Genomic DNA, 27,296 nt, shown 5'->3' on the forward strand with positions numbered 1-27,296 from the left:
GGAAAGTAAAGTTAATAGAACCAAAGATTTTAGGGAAATTGGGATATCGGAAAATTAGAATTCTGCACAGATATTTTCAACTGGATATACTCTAAGGACTTTGGAGATAAAGTTATTGAGAGATTATAATAGGAATTTTGTACTCATGTAGTAGTCAGTGTTCTGATCAGAAGCAGATAGCACATTCAAAAGGGTTTTCCTAAATAGAATGTAGTGACGGGACAGTTAAGTGTGACCAGGTTTAAGGGAGTGAAGAAGGGATGATGAGACACTTATGAATTAGAAGCCCAGGGATGCCATTACCATTCCTGGGGCTCACAGAACAAAGGGAGGAAACAGTGTTATGAAAGACCAGTGAAAGCTAGGCCCCCCCAGAAGACAGGCTGCCTGAGAAGAGTTGATGATTTGCTGATGTGCCCCATTGATGGAATAGAATCAGCTGCCCTATGGTAAGGGAGCCTGAGTAATCCAATCTATAACAGCTAGCTTCATCATTACTCAGGCTCCCACGAGGATAGAAAATAAAATCTGGGTAGAGGAAACAGACTGACAGCAAAATGTCCTCATAGAATATAAGTCTGAAGGCGTGAAAGTGGATGATCTCACTTGTGGAAGGGTAAGGAGAACAGCAAGATCTTTAATAGTCCACAGAGAGATTAAAAATATCCAGTTAGATGGAGAAGTAATCTGAGACCAAATAAGTGTGCAAAATGGAAATGTCCCTGAATAAGAGAGATTCAAGGAGAAGATGACCAATTGTAGAGGAAGTTGAAGAAAAATTGAAAAACCAAGAAAAAATTTATTGGGCCATTATCAGTGATCTTTCTGATTTCTGTTTCAAAAGAAAAGATAGCAATTAGCAAATTGCTGCAAACTTAATGAGAGCATAGAGAAAGAGGGACATGCAGAGCACAGCCCATTTATTTGAGAAATTTTGTAAAGAAAAGGAGCAGAAAACTAGGACCAGTAAAAGTGGAGGAATATAATGTAAAATGCTGGGGGGTTTTTTCCCTATAAAAGGTAAGATTCAAATATATTGGAAAAAATTAGCTTTTATAGACCCAGGAAGTTATTATTATATATATATAATAAATATAATATACATATATAATATAATATATATATTATATTTATTATATATATTATATATATAATATATATATTATATATAATATATATAATATAATAATATATATAATAATAATAAAAAATAATAATAAATAAAATAAATAAATAAATAAATAAATAAAATAATAAAATAAATAAAATAATAAATAAATAATAATAAATAATAATAAAATAATAAATAAAATAAAATAAATAATAATAAAGAATAATAATAAAATAATAAATAAAATAAAATAATAAAATAAATAAAATAAATAAAATAAATAAATAAAATAAAAAAAATAATAAAATAATAATAATATATATATAATTATATATATATATAATATATATAAGTTATATAACCCAGGAAGTTAGTTATTTTGGTTCTTTCTCTGTATTTCAAAGAAACATTACCAGGTATTAATTTTGCTATAGAATATAAAAATGGTAGGATATTCAATTGAGTATAAGTATATTCAGTTGAGAAAGAATAAAGTCACTATTAATGTGCAAGTAGAGAATACATTTAGTGTCAAAATTATTAGTATTTCGTGGCATAAAGCTATCCAAATGAAGAATTTCACATTTTGAAAAGACGCAATTTAAAGTTGGTAATTTACTTTGCTAACTCTGACCCTCACCCTAAATAAAACTTGATGGTTTTGTTGATTTTATGCTTATGAACGCATTTGGTTCCACATTTAGAATGAGATGTACTCTGGGTACCTCCAAGTATATTCTCAAATTCATTGCCATTGAAACATTAAATACTTGAGAAAAGCAGTGTTTATGGAGGATAGCCTGAAGACAGTGCAATCCATTCATTCCTCTAGATACCCTGAACCGTTTCTAGATTAAGTCAGTTCAGCAGAGAGCTGAATACCTGCATTGGAAGTTTTGGTTACCATTGTGTTTTGGCATTTAGAAACTGTAAGAACCTCCCTATGAGATTTGCTGCTATCTTCTCATACAGATGTTGTAGAACACTTTGTTCATTGTGTAGCATGGTTCCTTTTACATCGGACTCATTTGAGAAATCTCTTTCTGGGCTCAGTACCGGGAGTCTTAATGCTTCGCCAAGCAACTGGTTAGATTTTATTTTTACAGACAAGATGAATCTCACAACTGCATGGGTCTCCATCTGCGTAGTTTGCCAAAAATCTGAAAGCCAAAGTTTTAGATACAACCCTCCAAAAAATATTTTTTGTGGTTTATTTTTATCAAAGTAGTATATGGAGAAATATTTTTAATCAAGTAGTACAGAAAGAATTTAATTTAAAAAGCAAAAGTTCTCTTCCCAATATCTCCCCATCCCTGGTTACATTCTCCCTATACACTTATATAGCAGTTTGTTCACTTATCAACTTAGAAATTACCTACTGACTACTGATTCTTGATAGATCAATTTGTAATTAGCTAACCTACTTTCCCCCATACCTGGCCTGTTTTTAGGAATTATATCGATTTTTTTTCAAATATTTTAAATTCTTTTTTTGTTAGTTTTGTTACTTCTGATAATACACTTACAAGTGGGTTTGCTGTTCTATCAAACTTTGGTAATATCTTTTGGCTCCTTACTTGAAGGACACAGATATTATTCACCAGGTCCTTTCTTCTCCATTCTCTCAAACTTTTCCATCTCCAAATTTCTGTCAGTTGTGTTGTACTTTAACATTGTTAAGCTTGATGGCATTGCTTTTGTGTGTGTTTTTTTTTAACTTTGTATATATATATTTATCAAGTATCAGAAAAAAAGACAATTGATAGCATTTATCTAATGATTTTCATCCTTTCTTATGGTTTGACATGTAGGATGATGAAAAAAATGTAGGCACATTTTGAGAGAAAATAACATAAATGCATAAAATAATGAATTTAGGTTATATAGAATATACAGCAGATTTCTCTGCTGTATTTAAAATACATGATTGCTGCTATAACAATTTACAATAACTATTGTATAACTGCTAAACAATATAGTTTGGCAATTTCTTAAAAAATAAGCATGCATCTACTCTAGGGCTCAGAAATTCTGCTCCTAGGCATTTACACAAATACTCATAGTAATTTCATTCATACGAGTAAAAAATGGAAAACCTCCCTGGAGTCCGTCAACAGAAGAATGGATAAACAAACTGTGGTATATTATACAATGAAATACTACTCAGCAATAAAAAGGAATAAGCTGTGGATACATATAAAAGCATGGGGGATCTTAACATCATTCTGAGTGAAAGTGATGTTTGATCCCTTTCATAAGTTCAAGAAAAGGCAAAGTTAATCTGTGGTGATGGAAATTGAAAAAGTGGTTACATAGGGTAGGGAGTGGTGTCAACTAAGAAGAGTGCTGATTGAGGAGATTGAAAAGGGAGGTTTCCAAGTTATTAGAAATATTTATATCATGATGGGGGAGGGAATTGCATGGATGAATGTATTTCTCAAAACTGAGTAAACTCTTTGCTGAAGATCTTTGCAATTTACTGTATGTAAATTATACCTCAATTTTTAAATAAGCCGTGTTGCTGCCTATGTTGTCTGTAGTTTGTTGGGAGACCAACAAATGATCTTATATAATTTTACTATTCAGTATAGTAAGTGCTAGGATATAGATAAGCATAGAATTTCAAAAATGCGTGAGTATTGTGTAACCTCTCCATGGCAGAGACAATGTTATGCATTTATCAAACCTGTTCCATTTTTCTGCTGCATTCCCCAACCTCTTCCACACTAAGGTTAAGGCCAGAAAGATACATGACCAGTGGAATGTATATAGAAGTGATACCCTCTACTTCTAAATCTGAATATAAGCCCCACCCCTGTACATTTCTCCATGCTTTTTCTTCTGTTTCTTTGGTGGCCTTGAGAACCAGAGGTTAATGATGAGAACCAAATATGGTGAGCTTGGGTCCCTGAATGACTATGTGGGGCAGAGTCCCTCTGTCTCTTCTTTCCATACTGGACTGAAATGTGAGCAAGAAAGGCTCATGTAATACATTAAACCACTGGAGGGAAGGAGGGAGGGAGGGAAGAAGAGAAAAGAGAGAGGGAGAGAAGGAGGGAAGGAGGGAGGACAAGAAGGAAAAAGAAAAGGACAAAAGAAAGGGAAGGAGGGAGAGAGGAATCCAGGATCCCATGGGAATAAGCTATGGGAGACAATGAAACCATCCAAAAGACTGGATCTACTTTCGGGTGTGCTGAGAGCAGCTGAGCAAAGGATGAGACCTATAGAACTCCATCACCATGTGATTCCCATAAAAAATAAAGGGAAAGATTGATGAAAGAGATAGATTTTTAAAGATATTTGCCTTATTGTTTTTTTAAGTCAAAATGACTGTTTTACATCATAATTTTTAATTGATTAATGGTTCTTCTAGTGAGATAATTCTAAAATCTGTTCATAACACGAAAAGGATAAGAAATATCTGAGTCAGAAGCAGAAGCGTCCAGAGAGAGTATTGCTGCGTAGATGCAGATAAAATATTTTGACATTTTCCCCCCAACATATTTGCTGTGGTTTAGCAATCTAAAGGATATGCTTTTAGCAGAGTTCAAGTGCATTACAGAAGTGAACATAGAGATTTGATGGTCGGGTTTGTGTGTGTGTGTATGTGTGTGTTAATTTTCACATTGATCCTAGCATTTCTCCCCTGATTTTGATGTGATTTTTGCATGACTGTTTCCTGTTTTTCCCCCATGATCGCTGGAATTCCCAGACACTTTATCTATTGATAATGACATCCCCATAACTCTGGGAAAACTTGTTTTATTCACCTAGTGTCTTGTCGAATCAGACAAGCATGCTCTGTTTTTTTTCCTGTAGGATATTATCTAACATATGGTTTATTAACTATAAATGTTTTTTGAACTAGTTTTTGGTACATCCAAAAATAAGAGCTATGAAATGTAAACAGGTGGGAGTTTGGGAATGAACACTTTTATTTATTCATTTAACCAGGCAGTAAACTGATACTCACTAAGCACCAACCACTGTGCTAGGGGCAGCAGAATAGCGGTAGACCAGAAGTTTGATCACAAGCTTCCATGCTGACTTACATACTTCTGAAACAGTGATTAGGTGGATTATCACAAACATAATGAAGTTATTACGATTGAATGAAGGGAAAGAAAAGTATAGGGTGCTATGAGGCTCCCTGCAGAACGGTGGGTGATTGAGGGAGTGAGTGTCAGGGAAAGGACTTACTCCAGAAGCTTATGTAAGCTGAGTCCTGCAGGATGTGTTTGTACAGCCAAATCAAGAGGATGACAAGAGCGTGCAGGTGAAGAGGCCAGAGTGGGGCGGTAACATGTAGTACTTTATGAAGGTATTTCTTTTCTTTCTGCCTCAGCAGGAAGTGTAACAGGCTTGGAGACTCCGATCAAGGTTGCACGGTAGAAAATCCGTTTCTACCTTTTGATATGAATCGATGGCATGAGGACAATAAAATTTTAAATCCAGCAAGAAATAAAATTTCACTGGAAGAACAGTAATTAGAATGATCACAGGTTTATGACATCAACTTAAGGACTCATCCATGTGTGTTTCTATGGCAGCAGCGGCATTTTTCTGTCTTAAGAAAATGAGATCTCTCCCTTTAAGAAGTATTCGTGTGTTGTTGTTTTTCTCACATAATTTGCCATTCACGAGACTTGTTGGTAGCACTAAAAGCTCCTCCTAGGCTTGCTTATACAAGAGCTGGGTGTTTTAGACATATTTTTCAGTCTTAAGCAAAACCTTGAGCTTGCAACCCCTTATTTTAGGTTTCTGAAAAGGTGAGGTTTTAGTGAAGACTAAATATATTTATTCCCTTCATAAAATACTTTCTAAGTTACACTTCAAACCGCATAATAATGAGTTTGAGGGAAAATGTTAGTTCCTGCATTATACATAACATCCTTCTAAATCCCTATATATCTTCCTCCAGTCTGATAAATCATATGCTTCAAGGGTTGACAAAATGCTTTTCCAAAGTTTGTTGGTTTTTATTTATTTATTTATTTATTTATTTATTTATTTATTTATTTATTTATTTTTAATTTTATATATATATTTTCTAGTTTGTTGGTTTTTAAATGCCAAGTGGCTCAAAAGTGTGCTGATGATTTTAGATTTGGCATCCTATCTGAGGGAGGATTTATTAATTTGAAAGATTGTCTTAGACCAGGGGTTGGCAGACTCTAGCCCATGGGCTAACTCTGGTCCATGCCTGTTCTTTTAATGTCTGTGAACTAAGATGGTTTTTACATTTTTTCAAGTGTTGTTAAAAATTAAAAGGAAGGAGAAGGAGAATCTGGGACTGAAAGGTATGCAGCCTGCTAAGCCGAAAATATTTACTATTTGGTACTTGACAGAAAAAGTCTGCCTCTCCTCTCTTAGGCCATCGGAATTATTGTTTGAACTAGAAGAAATATTTAGTGCCCATGGTGAGAAATTTTCAGTTATTAAAACTTCAGTGATACTTAGATTATTCTGCAGTTAGCTTTCTGAACAACTCACAATTTATTTTTTAAAAAAAAGCTCTCTTGGCTGTATATTTTAATAATTTATAAGACAGTAACTCAGAACGAGTACCGTAAGTTTAGCGTTACGTTATATTGTTCTCAGTTTTACTAAGCGTAAAGCTTGGCGAATTACATAAATGCTATGTTAGTTTAAAGAGCACCGTAAGTTTAGCGTTACGTTATATTGTTCTCAGTTTTACTAAGCGTAAAGCTTGGCGAATTACATAAATGCTATGTTAGTTTAAAAAAAAAAAAAAATCCTTCTAAGCGTATATACAAATCACAGCCAGTACGGGAGATTTAGTAGCAGTGACATGTAATTCACAAGCTTATGTAAATTGATTTTCAGTCTTACAATGATGAATTTGGCTGGTGCTTCCATGTATCCACAAAGCATACACTTTGTGTGACATTTGTCTGAATGAAGGTTGATTTTTTTTTTTTTTTTTTTTTTTAAATTTATGGCTGTGTTGGGTCTTCGTTTCTGTGCGAGGGCTTTCTCTAGTTGTGGCAAGTGGGGGCCACTCTTCATCGCGGTGCGCGGGCCTCTCCCTGTCGCGGCCTCTCTTGTTGCGGAGCACAGGCTCCAGACGCGCAGGCTCAGTAGTTGTGGCTCACGGGCCCAGTTGCTCCGCGGCATGTGGGAATCTTCCCAGACCAGGGCTCGAACCCGTGTTCCCTGCATTGGCAGGCAGATTCTCAACCACTGCGCCACCAGGGAAGCCCCATGAAGGTTGAATTTTAAAGGATAGTGTTCTATTCAAGAAGGATTCAAATTCCTTTGTAATTTTTCAATTTTTGATACAGATTTCCAAATCATAAAGGTTTTGTAAAAATCAGCTGTATATCTTACCTTGTTTTTTCCTTCCTTTTTTTTTTTTTACATGCATGTGAAAAAGTGCAAGTGAGTGTGAGAGTCAAATGATGTGGGAAAAAAAATGTTCTTTTCAAACCCTATGACAATGTAGCCATTACTACTTAAATAGTGCTTGCACTATAGCAGACCTGCCTTTCTTTTCATAATAAACAGTGTCATTCAAACTTTTTAATTGCTTGTATTAAAATTTGCAGAGGAGCTTTGGCTAATGATCACAGTAGGAGCATCTTTGGGGAAAATGCATGAGAAAAGAAGATATTAATGTTGTCAAAATTCATGGAAATAAAAATGCTGAGAGAAGTAAAGGATGCAGGCAAAATATGCTAATAAGTGGGCTGGAAATCAAGTGTACATCCAAAATGTGGTAGGATAAAAATTATCTATCAAACTTTAAATTTGATATTCAAATAGGTAACATCAAATATCAAAAATAAAATGTGTTGTGCATAAATAGAAAAAGCTTTACTCCCAGCTGAAAATTTGATTCTCAAACAAAGGTCAGTGTGGGAGTGGATGCTCTTGTTACTTTGCCCTGGTTTGCCCAGACTAGCTATTCGACATCCAGTTAAGTCCTCTAATTTCTCAGAGCCTGAGTTTCCCGATTTGAAAAAATAGCATCCCTTCCAAACTTAGAATTTCCTATGAGGCACAAACAATACAGAATGTACTAGAACGCTTTAAATAATGAAGTGATATAAAAATATTAGCTGTTATTTTTATAAAATCAATGGCTACACCTCCTTCTACTTAACTTTTCCAAATACTGCTATAGATGAGACATTTCACATATATGTACACCTTTATATTCAAGACAATGATTGGTAACACCTACACCATTCTTTTGAAGTGTTTTAAACTTCAATTTAGGGTACTGTCTTAAATCTCAATATGCTTGGAAATGAAAAGAAGTGCAAAAAACACAATGTACTTATGCTGTGAATTCTGAATACCATATGCCCTGCATTTGTTCATAAATAATAAATGTTACCCTTTCTGAAAAGCTATCCTAAACATCTCAAATTTTCTATGTGACCTTTCAATCTGATGGAGAAGTCTCAAATGCAATATATTTAAATCTTCACTAATTATCTTTCCCTTTAAATATCTTTGTATTAGTCGATATTCTTTCAGTTTCCTAAAAAGCAAACAAATGAGACAGGTCAAATAATCAAAAAGCCTGTAGGCTTTCTTCAGCAAGCTCTGAATTTAGATGCTGAAATGATGTCATCACAGATGGGCCTACTTTGTCTTTCTCTGACATCCATCCCTTTATAATACAGTGGCCAACAGGAGCTCAGTGGATGGAGAGCTTTCATTCCTAGTGGTTCTGTGTATTGTTTTGTTTTCTCCTCACATATGTCACACATTTGGGATCCAGGATACAAGAAGTGACCTGTTGCTCCTCTCCAGCACTCACGTCCACGCCGTCATTCCTACCTCTTCCATAAACAACCGCACTCCTCTGGAGCACATGTCACAAGATTATTCCATCCACCACTATCCTAGGTTTTATATTATGCTGTAGTCTTCTTCTATTTTCCTAGGAACTTTGCTTTTGGGGAGGGAGATTTTACTGGCCCCAGTCTTAAAAATTAAATTATGTGACTTTTTTGCTTAAAACTCTGCAATGGATTTCCTTCCAGCCCGATTAAAATGAAACTGACAACATTATCATGGCCTGCAGGCCCTCCTTGCTTCTTCACTGTGCTCCATAAACTCTGGCTTCCTTAGGGTCCTCAGAACATGCAAAGTATACTCAAGATGTTTGCATTTCTGGCCTTTGTGTATACAATATATGTAATTTTATATACATATATATATATTTTTAAAATATATATATATTTATATATATATATGTATATATATATATACACACACACATATATGTATATGTATATGTATATATATATGTACATATATATGTATATATGTGTGTGTGTGTGTGTGTATATATATATATATATATATATATATATAAGCGTACCTGGGAGATACTGTGTGTTCAGTTCCAGATCACCACAATAAAAAGAATATCGCAATACAGTGAGTCACGTGACGTTTTTGGTTTCCCAGTAAAGCAGTGTCAAAGTTACGTTGATACTATACTGTGGTCTATTTAGTGTGCAATACCATTATGTCTAAAAACAATGGGCATATCTTAATTTAAAAATGCTTCATTGCTAAAAAAATGTGAGCCATCATCTGAGCCCTCAGGGAGTTGTCATCTTTTTGCTGGTGGAGGGTCTTGCCTCCACGTGGACGGCTGCTGACTGATCAGGGTGGTGATCGTTGAAGGCTGGGGCAGCCGTGACACTTTCTTAAAATAGGACAACGACGAAGTTTGCTGCATCAATTGACTCTTCCTTTCATTTAAACACTTAGATTTATGAATTGGCCTAATTTCAGTATTGTTCTGTCTCAGGGAATCGGGAGGCCCAAAGAGAGGAAAAGAGATGGAGGAATGGCCGGTCAGTGGGGCAGTCAGAACACACACATTTCTAGATTAAGTTCACTATCTTATATGGGTATGGTTCATGGCACCCCAAAACAATTGTAGTAGTAACATCAAAGATCACTGATCACAGATCACCATGACGAGTATAATAATAATGAAAAAGTTTGAAATATTGCAAGAATTACCAAAATGTGACACAGAGACATAAAGTGAGCAATGCTGTTGGAAAAATGGTGCCAGTAGACTTGCTGCAGTCAGTGTTGCCATAAACCTTCAATTTGTGTAAAAAAAAAAAAAAAGAAAAAGAAAACAAAACACAATATCTGTGAAGCAGAAAAATGAGGCATGCCTGTAATATATAACAATATATACATATTATATAACTTGGTATATTCAATATATATATATATTCATTGTATATTTTTAAAATTTTTGTTGGAGTATAGTTGATTTAAAATGTTAGTTTCTGCTGTACAGCAAAGTGAATCAGTTAAACATATGCATATATCCACTCTTTTTTAGATCCTTTTCTCATATAGGTCATTACAGAGTATTGAGAAGAGTTCCCTATGCTATACAGTAGGTCCTTATTAGTTATCTATTTTTTATATAGTAGCGTGTATATGTCAATCCCGATCTCCCAATTTATCCCTCCCCCCTTACCTCCCTGGTAACCAAAGCTTTCTTTCCTACATCTGTGACTCTATTTCTGTTTGGTAAATAAGTTCATTTGTACGTTTTTTTTTTTAGATTCCACATATAAGCGGTATATGATATTTTTCTTTCTCTGTCTGACTTACTTGCTCAGTATGACAGTCTGTAGGTCCGCCCACGTTGCTGCACATGGCATTATTTCATTCTTTTTTATGGCTGAGTAATATTCCATTGTATATATGTACCACATCTTCTTTATCCATTCCTCTGTCAGTGGACATTTAGGTTGCTTCCATGTCCTGGCTATTGTAAATATATTCATTGTATTTTATTTATTATCTGCTCCACTCCGTACTGTCATACTATGTACTTTAACAATATAAATGCGAACTGAAACTCTGTATTGTTCACCCCTGTCTCCCCAGTGATTTGAATAGTATCTGGTGCATAAAAGACTCTCAGATATTTCCTGAGCGAATGAATAAGTGGATGGATCAATGAGTGAATATATGAATGAATTATTCCAGCAGAAGTGCTAAAATTGAGCCTCATTGAGTTAGGTGCCCACCGCTGGTGTCAGAGAGAGGCATCTGCCTCTCCTGGATCGCGTGGATTAAGAGTGAAGTCTGGGTAATGTTTAAAGAAATTTTAAAGAAAATCTGGTTGCTGTTACTTAAAGAGCAGAGTTTGCTGGGGAAGGAAGGAACGGATGTCTACTGTTTTATCCCCCTTCCCTCTTTCTGTCACCAATGCCAATATGTTAATACCTGGGAATAGGTTGCTCTGTATCTTTTCTCTTACTCCCTTCTCTCAAAATGTTGTTACTTCTTCTTTTGAAATATATCTCTTTTATTTTCTTACTTTCCCTTACCACCATGTGGCATCGACTCTTAACTGTTGGTTGCTAATCTTTCTGCCCCCACGATGATCTCCCACCACCTAGGATCTCCTGAATATGGCTCTTATTCTGTCATCTAAAAAAAAGAAATGCATGCTAGGTTCTTTCGTCCGTAATCAGACAGAACTTGTTAAAACATTCATGATTTTCCAATATGAACACTTCCTTCCAATCAGACTTATGTCCTTATTACTTATTCCTGAATATACCTTAGTTCATGTTTTCAGAGTCCACAATTTTAGTTCTAAAGTAGATTTTCCAGATAAGCTAGTCAAATCCTTTTGGGGGGACAGACATATGGAGAAGGAATGAAAAGAACTGAGGTCTGGAGAAGTTACCCCTAAAGAACAAAATTTCAGCACAATTACAACTTGACTCTGGGTATCTCTAGCCCTGGATCTGAGCTCCTTCTTTATGCCAGCCTTTTCCTGTTCTCTCCTGTGTCCTACTCCCTTTCTACCTCCTGAACACCATTCTGCCCTCCGACCCAGCTGAGGTCTATCTCTTTCTGTAGTTTTCCTGATTACATAGTTTTCATAGGATTCCAAGTACTATTGAAATTACTAGCTATGCCACACACTTCTGTACTTCCTTTTGATGCTGCCTTTTGCAATAAGGCCTGTGACATCATGATTTATAATAAGAAATATATTTTTTCTGTCTTGATCCATGTTTTCTGTCACACAGCTTCTAAAACCCTTGGGACTTCCTAAGTGGTAAGTGCAATAAAGCTGAAATGGGTGTCTTTTGTTATGAATAACAAGTTCCTTTCGACCACACCTGAGTTCATGTCAATGAGGGGATTTTTGGAAAGCCCCTAGGTAACTGTAAGATGGGGCTGGTCAGCAGGGGAACCAACCGTGTGATTAAAGAGTTGGAATTTGCAGCCTCGTCCTGACCTCTGGGAAAGAGAGAGGGGCAGGAGATTGAGTTCAGTCACCAGTGGCCAATGATTTAATCATCATGCCTGCATACTGTAGCCACCATACAAATCCAGAAGTTCAGGAGTTCAGAAAGCTTGGTAAGTGTAGGTGCTGGGAGGGTGGTACGTGTGGAGAGGGCTCGGCTCCCCTTCGCACCCACCTTGCCCTATGCATCCCTTCCATCTGGCTGTTCCTGAGTTACATTCTTCATAATAAACCAGTAATCTAGCGCGTAAACTGTTTTCCTGAGTCCTGTGAGCTGTGCAGCAAGTGATTGAATCTAAGGAGGAGGTCGTGGGAACCTCCGACGTATGGTCTGTCAGAAGCATAGGTGACAAACTGGACTTGAGATTGGCATCTGAAGTGGGGGTCATCTTGTGGGACTGAGCCCTTAACCTGTGGGATCTGAATCTATCTCCAGGTAGATAGTATTAGAATTAAGTTAAATTATGGGACGCCAACTGGTGTCCATAAAGAATTGTGTGACGTGTGGGAAAACCCCTACATCTGGTGTCAGAAATAAAGCACTGGGAGTAGAGGAGGAACGCAGAGGAGTATTTTTCTTCTTTCAGGCCTCATAAGGCTACAAATGTCTCAGAAGAAGGTTCCAGGAAAGTTACTTGCTGTCTTTGTTGTTGTTAATATTCATATACCACCTAGCACCATGTTAAGCATATAGTTGATCCTTAAGTTAAAATTGTTTGGTGGCTTTTGTTGAATATTATTTAAGATAATATTTAGGGCTTCCCTGGTGACACAGTGGTTAAGAATCCGCCTGCCGATGCAGGGGACACGGGTTCGAGCCCTGGTCCAGGAGGATCCCACATGCCGTGGAGCAGCGAAGCCTGTGCGCCACAACTACTGAGCCTGCGCTCTAGAGCCCGCGAGCCACAACTACTGAGACCGCGTGCCACAACTACTGAAGCCCATGTGCCTAGAGCCCGTGCTCCACAACAAGAGAAGCCACCGCAATGAGAAGTCCGTGCACTGCAACAAAGAGTAGCCCCCGCTCACTGCAACTAGAGAAAGCCCACGCAGCAACGAAGACCCAACACAGCCAAAAATAAATTAATTAATTAATTTTTTTAAAAACCATAATATTTAGATTAACCTATCTGCCATCAAGGATTTAATTCAGGTGATTTTAGTCAGGGATTCTCATTGGTATTGCTTTTGAAGCCAGGACAACCAGTAGTGATATTAAAATTCAGCCATGGTTTAATAAAATAGTTAGATTTGTGGCTTCTTTGTAAAACTAAAAGCTGGTCAGAAAAATACCTAAAAAGAAAAAAAAAAAACTTTTTACTATTTTCCTTAATCAAATGTTGTCAACAAGATGCAAAGAAGATGTCTATTTAAGTGATGAAATTTAAGACCTAAAGCTCAAATGGTTTTGTCCAATGAAGGATTGAAGTGGGTGTGGCTATTTTGAAAAGGCAGTGGTAGTATATAGCTTGAGGAAAACCAAGGAGAACACAACAAAAATCATTGCTAAAGAGGATCCCAGTTTCCAAAGCATGCAATTATACGTTATAGACCATTACCCACGATGCAGATTGTTGGAACCATCTTATGTTCTATAAAATAGTTTAAATCTTGAAGAAATATTTCAGTATTCTCCCTGTATTACTAGGTCTTACATTATACATTTTGTATTTTGGAGGCCAGGAGTATGACTAGAGAATGAACGCTGGGTAACCAACTTTATACCACAAACTTACCTTTGTGATATTTGTATGCAGTTAAACCAGAGCCTTCCATTTCAAAGCTGCTATGTACTTTTTTATTAAAAGCATCTCTTTACTTGCCTCTTATTAATTTTATAACTCTTAAAAGTTGTTATAAAAGAGATATTTCAAAAAGATGAAATTCCTGATTTTATATAGATGCAAATTCAAAACCTTAGGTCAAGAATACAACAGATTAGCAATGTAATATAGTGTTTACGTTGTATCTTTTTGTGACTAAAAACGTTCAGTGTTCTTTTTAAAATTTTTATTTCAATGTTTAGGAGATTATTTAAACAAATATAAAAGAGGATCTCATGTAGAATATAGCTTTCCAAAAACTAAAGTTATCTAAGGTAGGGACAGCTAGAATGTATATATGAAATTAAGCGGCTCATTTGTTTAAAACAGTTCACACATATATTTCTCATTTATTTGACATATTCTAAAATATCATGGTCTCTTGATTTAAATCGTCCTTGCTTTAAATTGTAATTTTATACTGACATTTTTCCTATTATTAAATTCTTATTGTTCTTTTTGAGTGTGGCATCTATGGCTTTCCCTATCCCTGTGCCCCCCGTATTATCTTGCTTTATACTTATTATGCAGTAAATGTTTTATAAATGTTTGCTGATGAATGATAGCCATGCCCAAAGAAAATCCATTTGTTCTCTGCTGATAAAATATAGACAATATGAACTTTCAACATAAAAAAAAGATTCATGGCAAATGATTCTTGACAGAATCTTCTATAAATAAAAAAAATGAAATAAACATGTTTCTGATCCACTCATATACATTTATGCTAATAAAAGGTAGAAGTCCCCGGCCTCTGCACAGCATATTCAATTGCTCTTTTTACCGAGCTGATGTTGAAAAAATTTTCAAATTTGTAATGATGGCATGGGAAGGTAACATAGAGAAGATTTTTAAAAAGCAAGAAATACGGTTGGATTCTGTGAAAAATTGCTTATTGTGTAGTTTAAATGTGAAATAATAGAACTCGTAATTTAAATGTTTACTGGATACTGCAGTGTGTGCCACAGTGTTTCATTCTTTTAACCTATGTGTGCATTTCCACATATGAAAGGACCCATGGAAACTTTGACCTAGTTCCCATTTAAAATTGGACTTGTTTTCAAATAAAGAATGTATAGAAGCTTTTTTCAAATTGTTTATGGTTTAGGGAATATGAAATCCCTCCATTGGATAAGAAAACTTATGTTTATTGTAGCACATAGAGAACGTGGTTGGTTGTTTCTAAAGTATTTTCCCCTAATTTTCGAATCCTGTTTATTTTTCAGGCATTTCCTGGGAACGTCAACTCCGATAGCGTGGTTCGGCATGATTTACAGCATCCAGTAATTGCCCGCTATGTGCGCATCGTGCCTCTGGATTGGAACGGAGAAGGCCGCATTGGGCTCAGAATTGAGGTCTACGGCTGTTCTTACTGTGAGTACCATACTGTCGAAATTTGTGGTGGATTTTGTCATCTTCATTTAATTAGTAATTTTGTTATTTTGAATTATTTAATATTAGTTGCCTTCTCTGACAGTAAATTGCAATGTTTCTTTATATAAATCATATATAAGGTTGTTTGTATGTTATAAATATATATTTACATTTTTACGCAAACACACATATAAGAATATCTTAAGGACACCTTAAGTAGAGGACTTGGGAAATGATTTCTGCTCAGTAGACTAAAACAGCAAAGCTTATTCATAAAGTTGCTTGAAGTCTCATGAAATATTTAAAAAACAGAAACTTATACTCTTATTCATCTTTTTGACTCTGTGATGGATTTGAAAACAGTCTTAAGAACTTCCTTCTGGTTCTCTTTAATTATATATACTTTGTTTGTTATTTTAAAGCCAACCACTGAGTTTTAAGGTCAATTATGTTTTATACGTCTAAAAGTTTTATTTGTTCCTTTTAGAAACTTACTCAGTCACCTAAAAAGTTTCTTTTCCTTTAATCATGTTTTTGATTACCCTTTTGTATTTTTTAAGTACATTATATTTATGTCTCATGATTCCAATATATGGAGTTTTAGGGATTGGCATTCTACTCTCTATTGTTTCAGCCAGTTTTGCTAGTGGTGCTTGTTTTCTCCTCCTCTTCCTCCTCCTCCTCTTCTTTCCTTTCTTCCTTCTTCTTCTCAGCATTCTTATCTGCCTATCCTTCTTGTCTTTAACTTTATTCTCATCCATCTTCTTGAACTGTGACCTCAGTTTCTTCAAAACTTTATCTGTGGAACTTCTTTTAGGTGAAGGTTGATGGTGGCTTCTTCTGGAGAAGATGGACCTTATCTGCTTCTATGAAGGCAGAACTAACACAGAATTACTTTAAAGATTATCTGAGGCTTTTGGAGGCCACTAGGTACTACACCTTCAGTCTGCAAACACATGATTTGCAAACACTGGCTTTATTTTATGTGGCTGCGCCTCACAGCTTGCAGGATCTTAATTCCCCAACCAGGGATTGAACACACGCCGTTAACAATGAAAGCACTGAGTCCTAACCACTGGACCGCCAGGGAATTCCCCCAGACACTAGCTTTAGAATATGAAGTATCTGGTAAAATAGTCATCTCCTCCCGGGAAGTTTTTCTTCCTGTTCTAATTGCTGGGGGAGGAGAGATGCTGGATACAGATAGGGCAGGGAATCAGGAGATCAGCTTCACGCAAGGAGTTTCCTATTAGACTCTCCCCTACCCCTTCCTGTAGACCCATAGCAACAAAAGCTTAACTGTAATCAGAAAATGCAAATGTCCTATTGGGCAAGCTTTTAAAAATTAACCAAACATTTGGTAGTTTATAATAAAAAGTATATAAAGCTTTCACCTTTGTATGAATTTAGTACCTGTAATGATGACCAAATCATATTTATTCATGGGCAATACTGTTATGTGAAAACTGGGCTGGTTACTAAAAAATGGCCGAAGAGATCATTTAATAAATTCTCTAGGTGTTTCTTTTATTTGGTCATCACTTTATAGTAGCAAATATAATGAGTAGAGAGACAGATTTAGTTCTTCAGGAAGAAGATTTAACTTTTCAGAAGCCTAAAATGACCCTCAACATAAACTGGGAGCCTTTCTACTATGTGGTCTGGGTATTCATGGGCACAGAACTCTGTGTTCATACATATTCTAGCTTTCAGCATCATGATGGGAAGGCCAAAACAAAATGTTTTTGTCTGCATGACATATTTTCTAAGGAACATGTTCAGTTTTCAGTAAATGAAAAATAAGTAATATTCTCCATGGAAACATGATGTATGTAATTTATTTTATTAATAATTATTTATTGAGCAATTTCCATGGGTCATGAAATATGCTAAATGTTAATAATATCACAGTAAATAAGAAAAACATGGTAAGAGAGAAAGTGGAGCGATTAATCCAGTAGTAGTATTTATTAGGATACAAATAATGAGGGTTAAAATTTTCCCAAAGGCACACAGCCTAAGTGACAGAGCTGAAAGGGAAACCAGACATCCTGGTGGTACAACAAGAGCTCACCACCACTACTGTTTTCCTGCTCCTAAATTCTAACAAAGTGAACCCCATGTGACCTTCATCAGGTTGATAAGTCAATTATATTGACACCTCAGAAGCACCCATCAAGCCCCCTCCCAGTTACTACTACTTCTTAAAGGTAAATATTCACCTGATTTTTATCCCCATAGATTAGGGTAGTTTTTTTAATTTTAAAATCTCATACAAATGAAATTATAAAATATACATTATTTCCCCTCTGACTTCTTTTGTTCAAAATATTTGTGAAATTACCCATGTTGTTATTTGAGGTATTTGTTTATTTTCATGAATAATATTATTCTATTGTATGCCTATTCTACAATTATGTATTCATTTCGTGTTGATAAACATTGAGTTGTTTCCAGTTTTTGGTTATTTCAATAGAATTGCTATGAACGTTTTTCATAGGTATAGAGCTAGGAAGGGGTAATACCAAATTAGGATATATGTATGTTTAACTTTGTTAATAATGAGAAAAATTTCCTAAAGTGGTTTTATCAATTTGGACTGTCAAAACCAATGTACTAGGGTTCCTAGTTGCGCCACAAATTCAGACATTTAGAAATGAACGTTTGAAAGTTTTAGCCATTCTGGTGCTTGTTCATTATATGCAGTTTAGTGTTAGTGAACATTTTCCTGATTTTTGAGGAGGTTATGCTTACTGTAATTTGTATACCCTCTTTTTTGAAGGGTTTGTTCAAGAACTGTGCCCATGCTTCTGTTGAATTGTCTTCTATTTATCTGTTTTTCTAACTGAGTAGTTTTTAAAGCCAACCCTGTCTTTTTTTTTTTTTTCTTTCTTTCTCATTATGCTATATAGACATGCATCTTATTTTTGAGACGGCTTTCTTTAAAAATAGCCATTTTAAAACCAACACTGTCCATGAAGTTACTTTAGAATCCACAGCGAAGGGCAAAAGCAGCTTGCCAAAAAGCACATGGTCCGTTGACTCAAGTGTGGTTTAAAGTATGACAATGTGTTCTATAATCATTTCAAGTAGCTTTGTAAAATGTTGAGTTAGTGCTATCACGAGATTTTCCATCAAGCCTGGGCCTTGGCAATCACAAGACATGAAGGAAAAATGCTTGAAGCTAAATAGGATGCTAGACTTTTCTAGTTTACAAACCTCTCTGGGGGGGAAAATAATCCTACACTTTGGGAAACTGGATTAATCTTTATACCAATAGATGCCAGTGGAGTAAATGATAAATTGGCAACATAAAGTAAGATAAAACGTTATACAAAGATGTCAATGTTCTAGATCTGCTCCAGCCACTAGCCACATGTGGTTACTGAGCACTTGAAATGTAGCTAAGACAACTGAGAACTAAGCTGTGTTTAATTTTCATTCATTTGAATTTGAGTTTAAGTAGCATGACCACTGGCTCCCATATTGGATGGTACAGATTATAAGAACCAAAACGTCTGCTTCTTATTTTTCTCCTGTGTCCTTTTTTAAACATTTATTATTTAAATGGCGGTCTCTAATTTTTTTTTTCTTAGTTTGGAAAACGATAATTTAATCATCATGGAAGCTGTCTGTACTATCAAAAATTTATGACTGGTCATTCCTCTAACCAGGTCATTTTTCTAACCAATGTCCAGATCCCATTATTTTTCATGTATCTATGTATGAAGAATGCAAAATATACTTATGTCTTTTACAAGAAAAATATACATGTTTATAATAAGAAAAAGATGTGTTAAACATATTTGTTATGGACAACTTTTCCAAAGTTAAACGATGATTTAAATTTACCTATACTGGAATTCAGACTAGAATGGCCTCGTAGAAGATGGCCTTCTATTTCTTTTTTTTTTTTTTTTTTTTCCATTTAGTGAGCTACTGCCTCAAGGGCTTTGTTTGAGTTTTCAGTGGGAAGGGAATCATGGATCTTTGAGAGGGGAAGTGTCCCTCAGATACACTCCCATTTTGCCCCCTTAATAACAGCAATCCTGTGTATTCCAGGGTCCAGCAAGGAGATACTAGGCTTTGATCACTCCTAGGGAAAAGAAATGAATTCTCTCATCTTCTTAGAAACCCTTTAGGGGTTTATCTGAGATCTGTCTTATACCTGCAGGTTAAGGAATGGGTTTGTACTTCTTTTACTTCAAAGTTTGCCAGAAGAACTAGAGAAGGAAAAACATCAGTATGAGGCTGCTTCTGTGGGAGTGTGTACCTACTGTAATTCCCCTTGTGTTTGTCATCTTTCATCTCTGCAGTCCTTCCATGGTCACTCTGTCATCTGAGAAGTTAGATACTTCTCAAGGTTGAAAGTAAGAAGTTCACTCTGTTCCAGGTGGAGGGAGAAGTTTATTTCCAGGCCACTGCTTTTAAGCCTTTAGGGCTTCTGCTGTTTTTGTTTCCTGACTTGTCTTGATGATAATATGGATTCCAATTTCAATGAATTTAGACTCATTTTAAATCATTCTGCTCCCTCTACATTTGGTTTTCCCTCAAGTGTAGTTGAAATAAGTGCATGCTGTTATTTCTAAAACTTAATGATATTCCCAGTGTCTTCTGACTCAGTAAGCTTTCTCCCAAAACACTGATGCTAATCTTCTTACTCTGTACCAAAGGGGCTGCATGAAGCAGAAGGGAGAGGTCTCAGTCTAATAACTTTTAAAAATCATTTATGTCTGAAGCACTCAAACATGCATCTTACAAAAGCCCTACATGGTGCATTGATTAAAAGCAGTAAGCATTTTCTGATGACAAATACTAAATTAGCTTTTAACCAGAGTCTTCATAAAAGTAAGGTCAGCACCTTGGCAAACCAGGATACACACAAACGAAAGTAATTTTTATATATGCTTTCAATTTGGATGATAATTAATAAAGCCTATATATATATATGTTACCCAATGCAAATCCTGGTGGAAAATAAGTGCCAGCCGGGGGGGGTGGAATATATCAAGAGGTGCCAAGTACAGTTAGAAGAAGGACAGTGTTTTGGCATTTTCATGCTGTGCCAATGGGAATATTCTCTCCTAGGGACCACAGACTAACTGCCGTGGCTCCCGTGCTGCCTAGGCAAGAGATGCTGCCAGGTGTATGTATGTTAGGTTCCCAGGGCTGTCGTAACAAAATACCACAAACTGTGTAGCTTAAGACAACAGAGATTTATTCTCTCATGGTCCTAGAGAGCATAAGTCTAAAATTAAGGTGTTAGCAGAGTTGGTTCCTTCTGGAGGCTCAGAGAGAGGAACCATCCCATGCCTCTCCTCTAGCATCTGGTGGTTGCTAGCAATTCTTGGTGTTCCCTGACCAGTGTTGCCACATCATTCCAATGCCTGCCTCTGCCTTCACGTGGCCATTTTCCCTCTGTGTGTCTATGTCTCTGTGTCTTCACATGACCTTTTTACAAGGACACCGGTCATTGGATTTAGGATCTACTCTAATTCAGTATGACCTCATCTTAAAGGAACTAATTACATCTGCAAAGACCCTATTTCCAAATAAGGCCACATTTTGAGTTGCTGGGTGGTTATGAATTTGGGGGAAACATTATTCAATCCAGTGCAACATTTATTCATTAAAATTGGTAAGAATTTCTGTGTAGATCAGTTTAGCTGGGCAGAAAATTAAAAACACTTTTGAATGTCAACCCATGTTTTCCGATTTACGTTAGATGTTTCATTTTGCATAATACTTGTATTATTGTATTTTGTGTTCATCACACACACACATATGTGAAGTAAAAGATTTGTATGTTGCTTGAGGATCTATATATTTTGACACAGATTCATCAATCCATTAGCATTATCAAATTCGATCTGTAAAGTATTTTTCTAATTTAAAATCTAAAATGCAAATCAGATCATATCACGCCTGTGCTTAAAACACTTTATGATCCTACATTTGCCTATAAAATCCAAGTTGTTAGCTTGAAATATAGTGCCGTTCCTATTACCTCTGCCGTCTTAATGTCCTATCATTTCCATGTTGTACTTTATGCTCCACTAATACAAACTATGCGTATTTCCAAATACATGACCTGCTTCCATAACATGTGTTCATCCTAGATATCCTCCCCAACTGCAGTACCCTCTCCATCATTCTTCTGACCAAATTGTCTTATCCTCCAAGATTCACTTGAGATGCAATTTCCAACAAGAAGATTTCTCTGAATTTCCAGAATGAAGCACATCATTTTTTCTTTACTCCTTTTACACTATGTAAATATTTCTAGTGGAATATTCATCAAAACATTCCAAAATATAGCAGACTGTAAGATATTGGGGGGACCGGGCAGACACAGTCATCTTAGCCGTCATTGGCATCCCACTAATTAGCAGACTCCCTGCACGCAATTAATGTTTGCTGAACTGAACTAATGTCAGATGTAAATGATGCAGACCTACCTTATTCCCTCAGTGAAAATTGATTACTATTTACTACTTGATGTTGTATAAATTCCTTCATTGGTTGAACAGGGTATGATATTTTTATTACGAATACACATTTCTTTTTATTAATGTTATTCAAATTATGCTTTTTGACGGTATATTTTCCTTTGTTTTTTAATTGGAGTATAGTTGTCTTACAATGCTATGTTAGTTTCTACTGTACAGCGAAGTGAAGTAGAGTTCCCTGTGCTATACAGTAGGTCCTTATTAGTTATCTATTTTATACATAGTAGTGTATATATGTCAATCCCAATCTCCCAATTCATCCCACCCCTCCCCTTTCCCCCCTTGGTGTCCATACATTTGTTCTTTACATCTGTGTCTCTATTTCTGCCTTGCAAACCGGTTCATCCATACCATTTTTCTAGATTCCACATATATGTCTTAATATACGATACTTCTTTTTCTCTTTCTGACTTACTTCACTCTGTATGACAGTCTCTAGGTCCATCCACGTCTCTACAAATGACCCAATTTCATTCCTTTTTATGGCTGACTGATATTCCATTGTATATATGAACCAGATCTTCTTTATCCATTCGTCTGTCGATGGACATTTAGGTTGCTTCCATGACTTGGCTATTGTAAATAGTGCTGCAATGAACATTGGGGTGCATGTGTCTTTTTTTTTTTTAACATCTTTATTGGAGTATAATTGCTTTACATTGTTGTGTTAGTTTCTGCTGTATAACAAAGTGAATCAGATATACATATACTTATATCCCCATATCCCTTCCCTCTTGCGTCTCCCTCCCACCCTCCCTATCCCACCCCTCTAGGTGGACACAAAGCACCGAGCTGACCTCCCTGTGCGATGCAGCTGCTTCCCACTAGCTATCTATTTTACATTTGGTAGTGTATATATGTCAGTGCCACTCTCTCACTTATTCCCAGCTTACCCTTCCCCTTCCCCGTGTCCTCAAGTCCATTCTCTAGGTCTACATCGTTATTCCTGTCCTGCCCCTAGTTTCCTCAGAACCATTTTTTTTTTTTAGATTCCATATATATGTGTTAGCATACGGTATTTGTTTTTCTCCTTTTGACTTACTTCACTCTGTATGACAGACTCTAGGTCCATCCACCTCACTACAAATAACTCAATTTCATTTCTTTTTATGGCTGAGTAATATTCCATTGTATAGTGTGCCACATCTTTATCCATTCATCTGTTGATGGACACTTAGGTTGCCTCCATGTCCTGGCTATTGTAAATAGAGCTGCAATGAACATTGTGGTACATGACTCTTTTTGAATTATGGTTTTCTCAGGGTGTATGCCCAGTAGTGGGATTGCTGGGTCGTGTGGTAGTTCTATTTTTATTTTTTTAAGGAACCTCCCTACTGTTCTCCATAGTGGCTGTATCAATTTACATTCCCACCAAGAGTGCAAGAGGGTTACCTTTTCTCCACACCCTCTCCAGCATTTATTGTTTGTAGATTTTTTGATGATGGCCATTCTGACTGGTGTGAGGTGATACATCATTGTAGCTTTGATTTGCATTCCTTTAATAATTAGTGATGTTGAGCATCTTTTCATGTGCCTCTTGGCCATCTGTATGTCTTCTTTGGAGAAATGTCTATTTAGGTCTTCTGCCCATTTTTTGATTGGGTTGTTTGTTTTTTTGATATTGAGCTGCATGAGCTGTTTATATATCTTGGAGATTAATCCTTTGTCCCTTGATTCGTTTGCAAATATTTTCTCCCATTCTGAGGGTTGTCTTTTCACCTTGTTTATGGTTTCCTTTGCTGTGCAAAAGCTTTTAAGCTTCATTAGGTCCAATTTGTTTATTTTTGTCTTTATTTCCATTACTCTAGGAGGTGGGTCAAAAAAGATCTTGCTGCAGTTTATGTCAAAGAATGTTCTTCCTATGTTTTCCTCTAAGAGTTTAATAGTGTCTGACCTTACATTTAGGTCTTTAATCCATTTTGAGTTTATTTTTGTGTATGGTGTTAGGGGCTGTTCTAATTTCATTCTTTTACATGTAGCTGTCCAGTTTTCCCAGCACCACATATTGAAGAGGCTGTCTTTTCTCCATTGTATATCCTTGCCTCCTTTGTCATAGATTAGTTGACCATAGGTGTGTGGGTTTATCTCTGGGCTTTCTGTCCTGTTCCATTGATCTATATTTCTGTTTTTGTGCCAGTACCATATTGTCTTGATTACTGTAGCTTTGTAGTATAGTCTGAAGTCAGGGAGTCTGATTCCTCCAGTTCTGTTTTTTGTTTTTTGTTTTTTTCCCTCAAGATTGCTTTGGCTCTCCATAGCACAGGGAAATCAGCTTGGTGCTTTTTGACCACCTAGAAGGGTGGGATAAGGAGGGTGGGAGGGAGACACAAGAGAGAGGGGATATGGGGATATATGTATACATATAGCTGATTCACTTTGTTATAGTGCAGAAACTAACACAACATTATAAAGCAATTATACTTCGATAACGATGTTAAAAAAAAAAATGATTGCTTTGGCTATTCAGGGTCTTTTGTGTCTCCATACAAATTTGAAGATTTTTTGTTCTAGTTCTGTGAAAGATGCCATTGGTAATTTGATAGGGATTGCATTGAATTTGTAGATTGCTTTGGGTAGTGTAGTCATTTTCACAATATTGATTCTTCCCATCCAAGAACATGGTATATCTCTCCATCTGTTTGTGTCATCTTTGATTTCTTTCAATAGTGTCTTATACTGAATACAGGTCTTTTACCTCCTTAGGTAGGTTTATTCCTAGGTATTTTATTCTTTTGTTGCAATGGTGAATGGGATTGTTTCCTTAATTTCTCTTTCAAACAGGGTATGATTCTATCACATCATATTGAATGGTGCTCTAGGGGCCTACAGAATGTTGAAATAATTGCTAAACTGAATGTCTTAATAGGTGTACCAGAAGAGCCATATTAAAAAAAAAAGAACTCAGTATTTCTTTTTCTAGTTAAATATTTCTAGACCTTGTGTTATTTCTATTTAAGATTATCTTAAAGCACAATTTCATGAGGCTGCTTCATGGATTACAAATATAAATTGCTTCGCATCAGAGGGGAAAATACCACACTCATTAATTATCTTGAACTTTATATTGAGTGATGTGAAAATAAAAGTAAATTCATAAAAAAATAGATTTAATAGCTATCAAAGTCAAGTTATACATGGTAAAGAGATAATTAAAATTGTCATGCCAGTATATTATGTATGCAAGGACATGCTGTGATCTTAAGGTTGTGTGCAATTAGATAAAAAATAAATACATTTGCTGTGTATAACCAGAAATGGTCTTGCTATTAAGAGAAATGGGATTTAGATTCAAGCACATGTTGTATTCTTTGGTTCTTTAAAAAGTAGATTGTATTTCAAACTGGAATTGGAATATTTTATAATAGACTATTTCTATATATCTAACTGTGGTTCACCTCTGTGGTGATAATGCAGCAACTGATCATTCTTGCAGTAGTAGTCTGCTGTTTGTTGAGATGGTGAAAATATACTGGATCATTTGTGTCACAGTCTTTACTTTTTTAGTAATCTAAATTTAAAAGTATAGATATTAAAAGATAATAAGGTACTATCATTTTATGTAATAAAAAGTCAGGTACGCAGTGGGTCTCATCCCTGGATTGAAATTTGAGGATGACATTTGCATTGAAATGAGATTTACGATAATGAAGAACAAAGAAGTTAATTCTCATTTTTCGTGTCTGTGGAGATACAAGCTATCAGCATTTAATTAATTTTTTCCAGTGTAATTTATTTACTTGGAAAATAGTTACTATTGAGTCTGTTCAATGAGAAGGCATAGGAAGTATAACATTCTACTTAAGTACAAGACAGTCACAAGTGACAGCTAGTTCATATTTTGGAGAAATACTTAGTAAGTCACTGATTTAGAGTTAGGGTTACATTATATTGCTTACTACTAAATCTAACTTTAAATTTACCCTCAGGAATGTTCAAAGTTCACATATAAAATCAACAATGTTGACTTAAAGCAAACCAGAATTATTTGTACAGAATAACATATAATCAGATCCATGTTTGCAGCCCCAAATTAGGAATAATCATATACTTCTATTATGGAATAAGAGAGGATATATTTGTATTGCAAATATTATTCCAAAATTATTTTCATAAAACAATTTTCCAAGAAAAATAAACATATTAAAACAAAGCATAATATTTTCTGATAATTGACTGAAGATAAGAATAAAATAACGAAAAATGACCATGCTTCAGCATGGTTTACAAATAAGGCATTTTGATTAAAACAAAGAGCTGTATGTGTACTCTACCAGAACTTTAAAAAGTTCCCAAGAGACGTCCCAGCCCAATCCCTTATTGGACTAATGAGGAAACCAAAACTCACAGGTTTATGTGACTTGCATAAAAGAGTTAATTGCAGACCTAGGAATCCTGCATAGCAGTCTAGAGCATTGCTTCCTCTCTGACATTTGATACCTCTCCCCTCTTGTTAATTATTCTTTTCTTCTTCTCCATCCACAAGGACTTTTATAATTACAGCAATGACCTACAGAAAATATTTGTAGATTCTGGTGACTAAAACATTGTCACAGTTTTCACCATAAGAACATATAGAAGGAGATATTTAACAAGAAAAATATCTCAGCAATACTGCACATCCCAAATGTCCAACAGGACAATTTAAATGACTGATCTTCAAAATACACTCATTTGAGGACAGCTTGCAAACAACACAACTCAAGCTTTCTTTGCATTTTTGTGCAGAAAGTTGATCAACGTCAGTATATGTCTAGAGGAAATCTCAGCTCCTGAGATATTTTAGCTCCTTTTTACGTGTATATTAATCCTTATATATGTTAGGTGATTACAAAGAGTATTAAAGTCCAAGTTACAGTTATGCAGTTCATCAATATTTTACTTATAATCCTTGTTTGATGTGAGGAAAGTAAAATTTAAAATGCTGCAAATATATACTAAGAGATTTTTTTATTAGCTTTTATTCTTGAGTTGTTAATTATCACCTATTTAAATTAACTTAGCTAGGGAGATAAGAACAAATATTTAAGATGGCAATTATCACCCTCATGAATTAAAAGTAACAGTATAATAAAATAATCATCTAGTATGCTGACTTCTAAATTTCCAGCAACCCAGATTGCTTGGATATATCACTTAAAAATTAGAAATCAGTCATTTTAAAACATTTGATCATTTTATTCCTATGAGAC

At 35.5% G+C, this 27,296-nt stretch overlaps 1 protein-coding gene across 2 annotated transcripts in view; it reads left to right on the top strand.

Annotated features, from left to right (window-relative positions):
* CNTNAP2 (contactin associated protein 2) overlaps positions 1 to 27,296 on the top strand; it is a 2,096,032-nt gene that overhangs the window by 821,470 nt on the left and 1,247,266 nt on the right. For both annotated transcript variants that reach the window (XM_061198858.1, XM_061198859.1), the window contains exon 4: positions 15,451 to 15,598. In XM_061198858.1, the coding sequence (XP_061054841.1) occupies positions 15,451 to 15,598 (148 nt within the window). The remainder of the gene's footprint in view (positions 1 to 15,450; positions 15,599 to 27,296) is intronic.

The sequence above is a fragment of the Eubalaena glacialis genome, chromosome 8 (assembly GCF_028564815.1).
Source record: "Eubalaena glacialis isolate mEubGla1 chromosome 8, mEubGla1.1.hap2.+ XY, whole genome shotgun sequence".
Lineage (NCBI taxonomy): Eukaryota > Metazoa > Chordata > Mammalia > Artiodactyla > Balaenidae > Eubalaena > Eubalaena glacialis.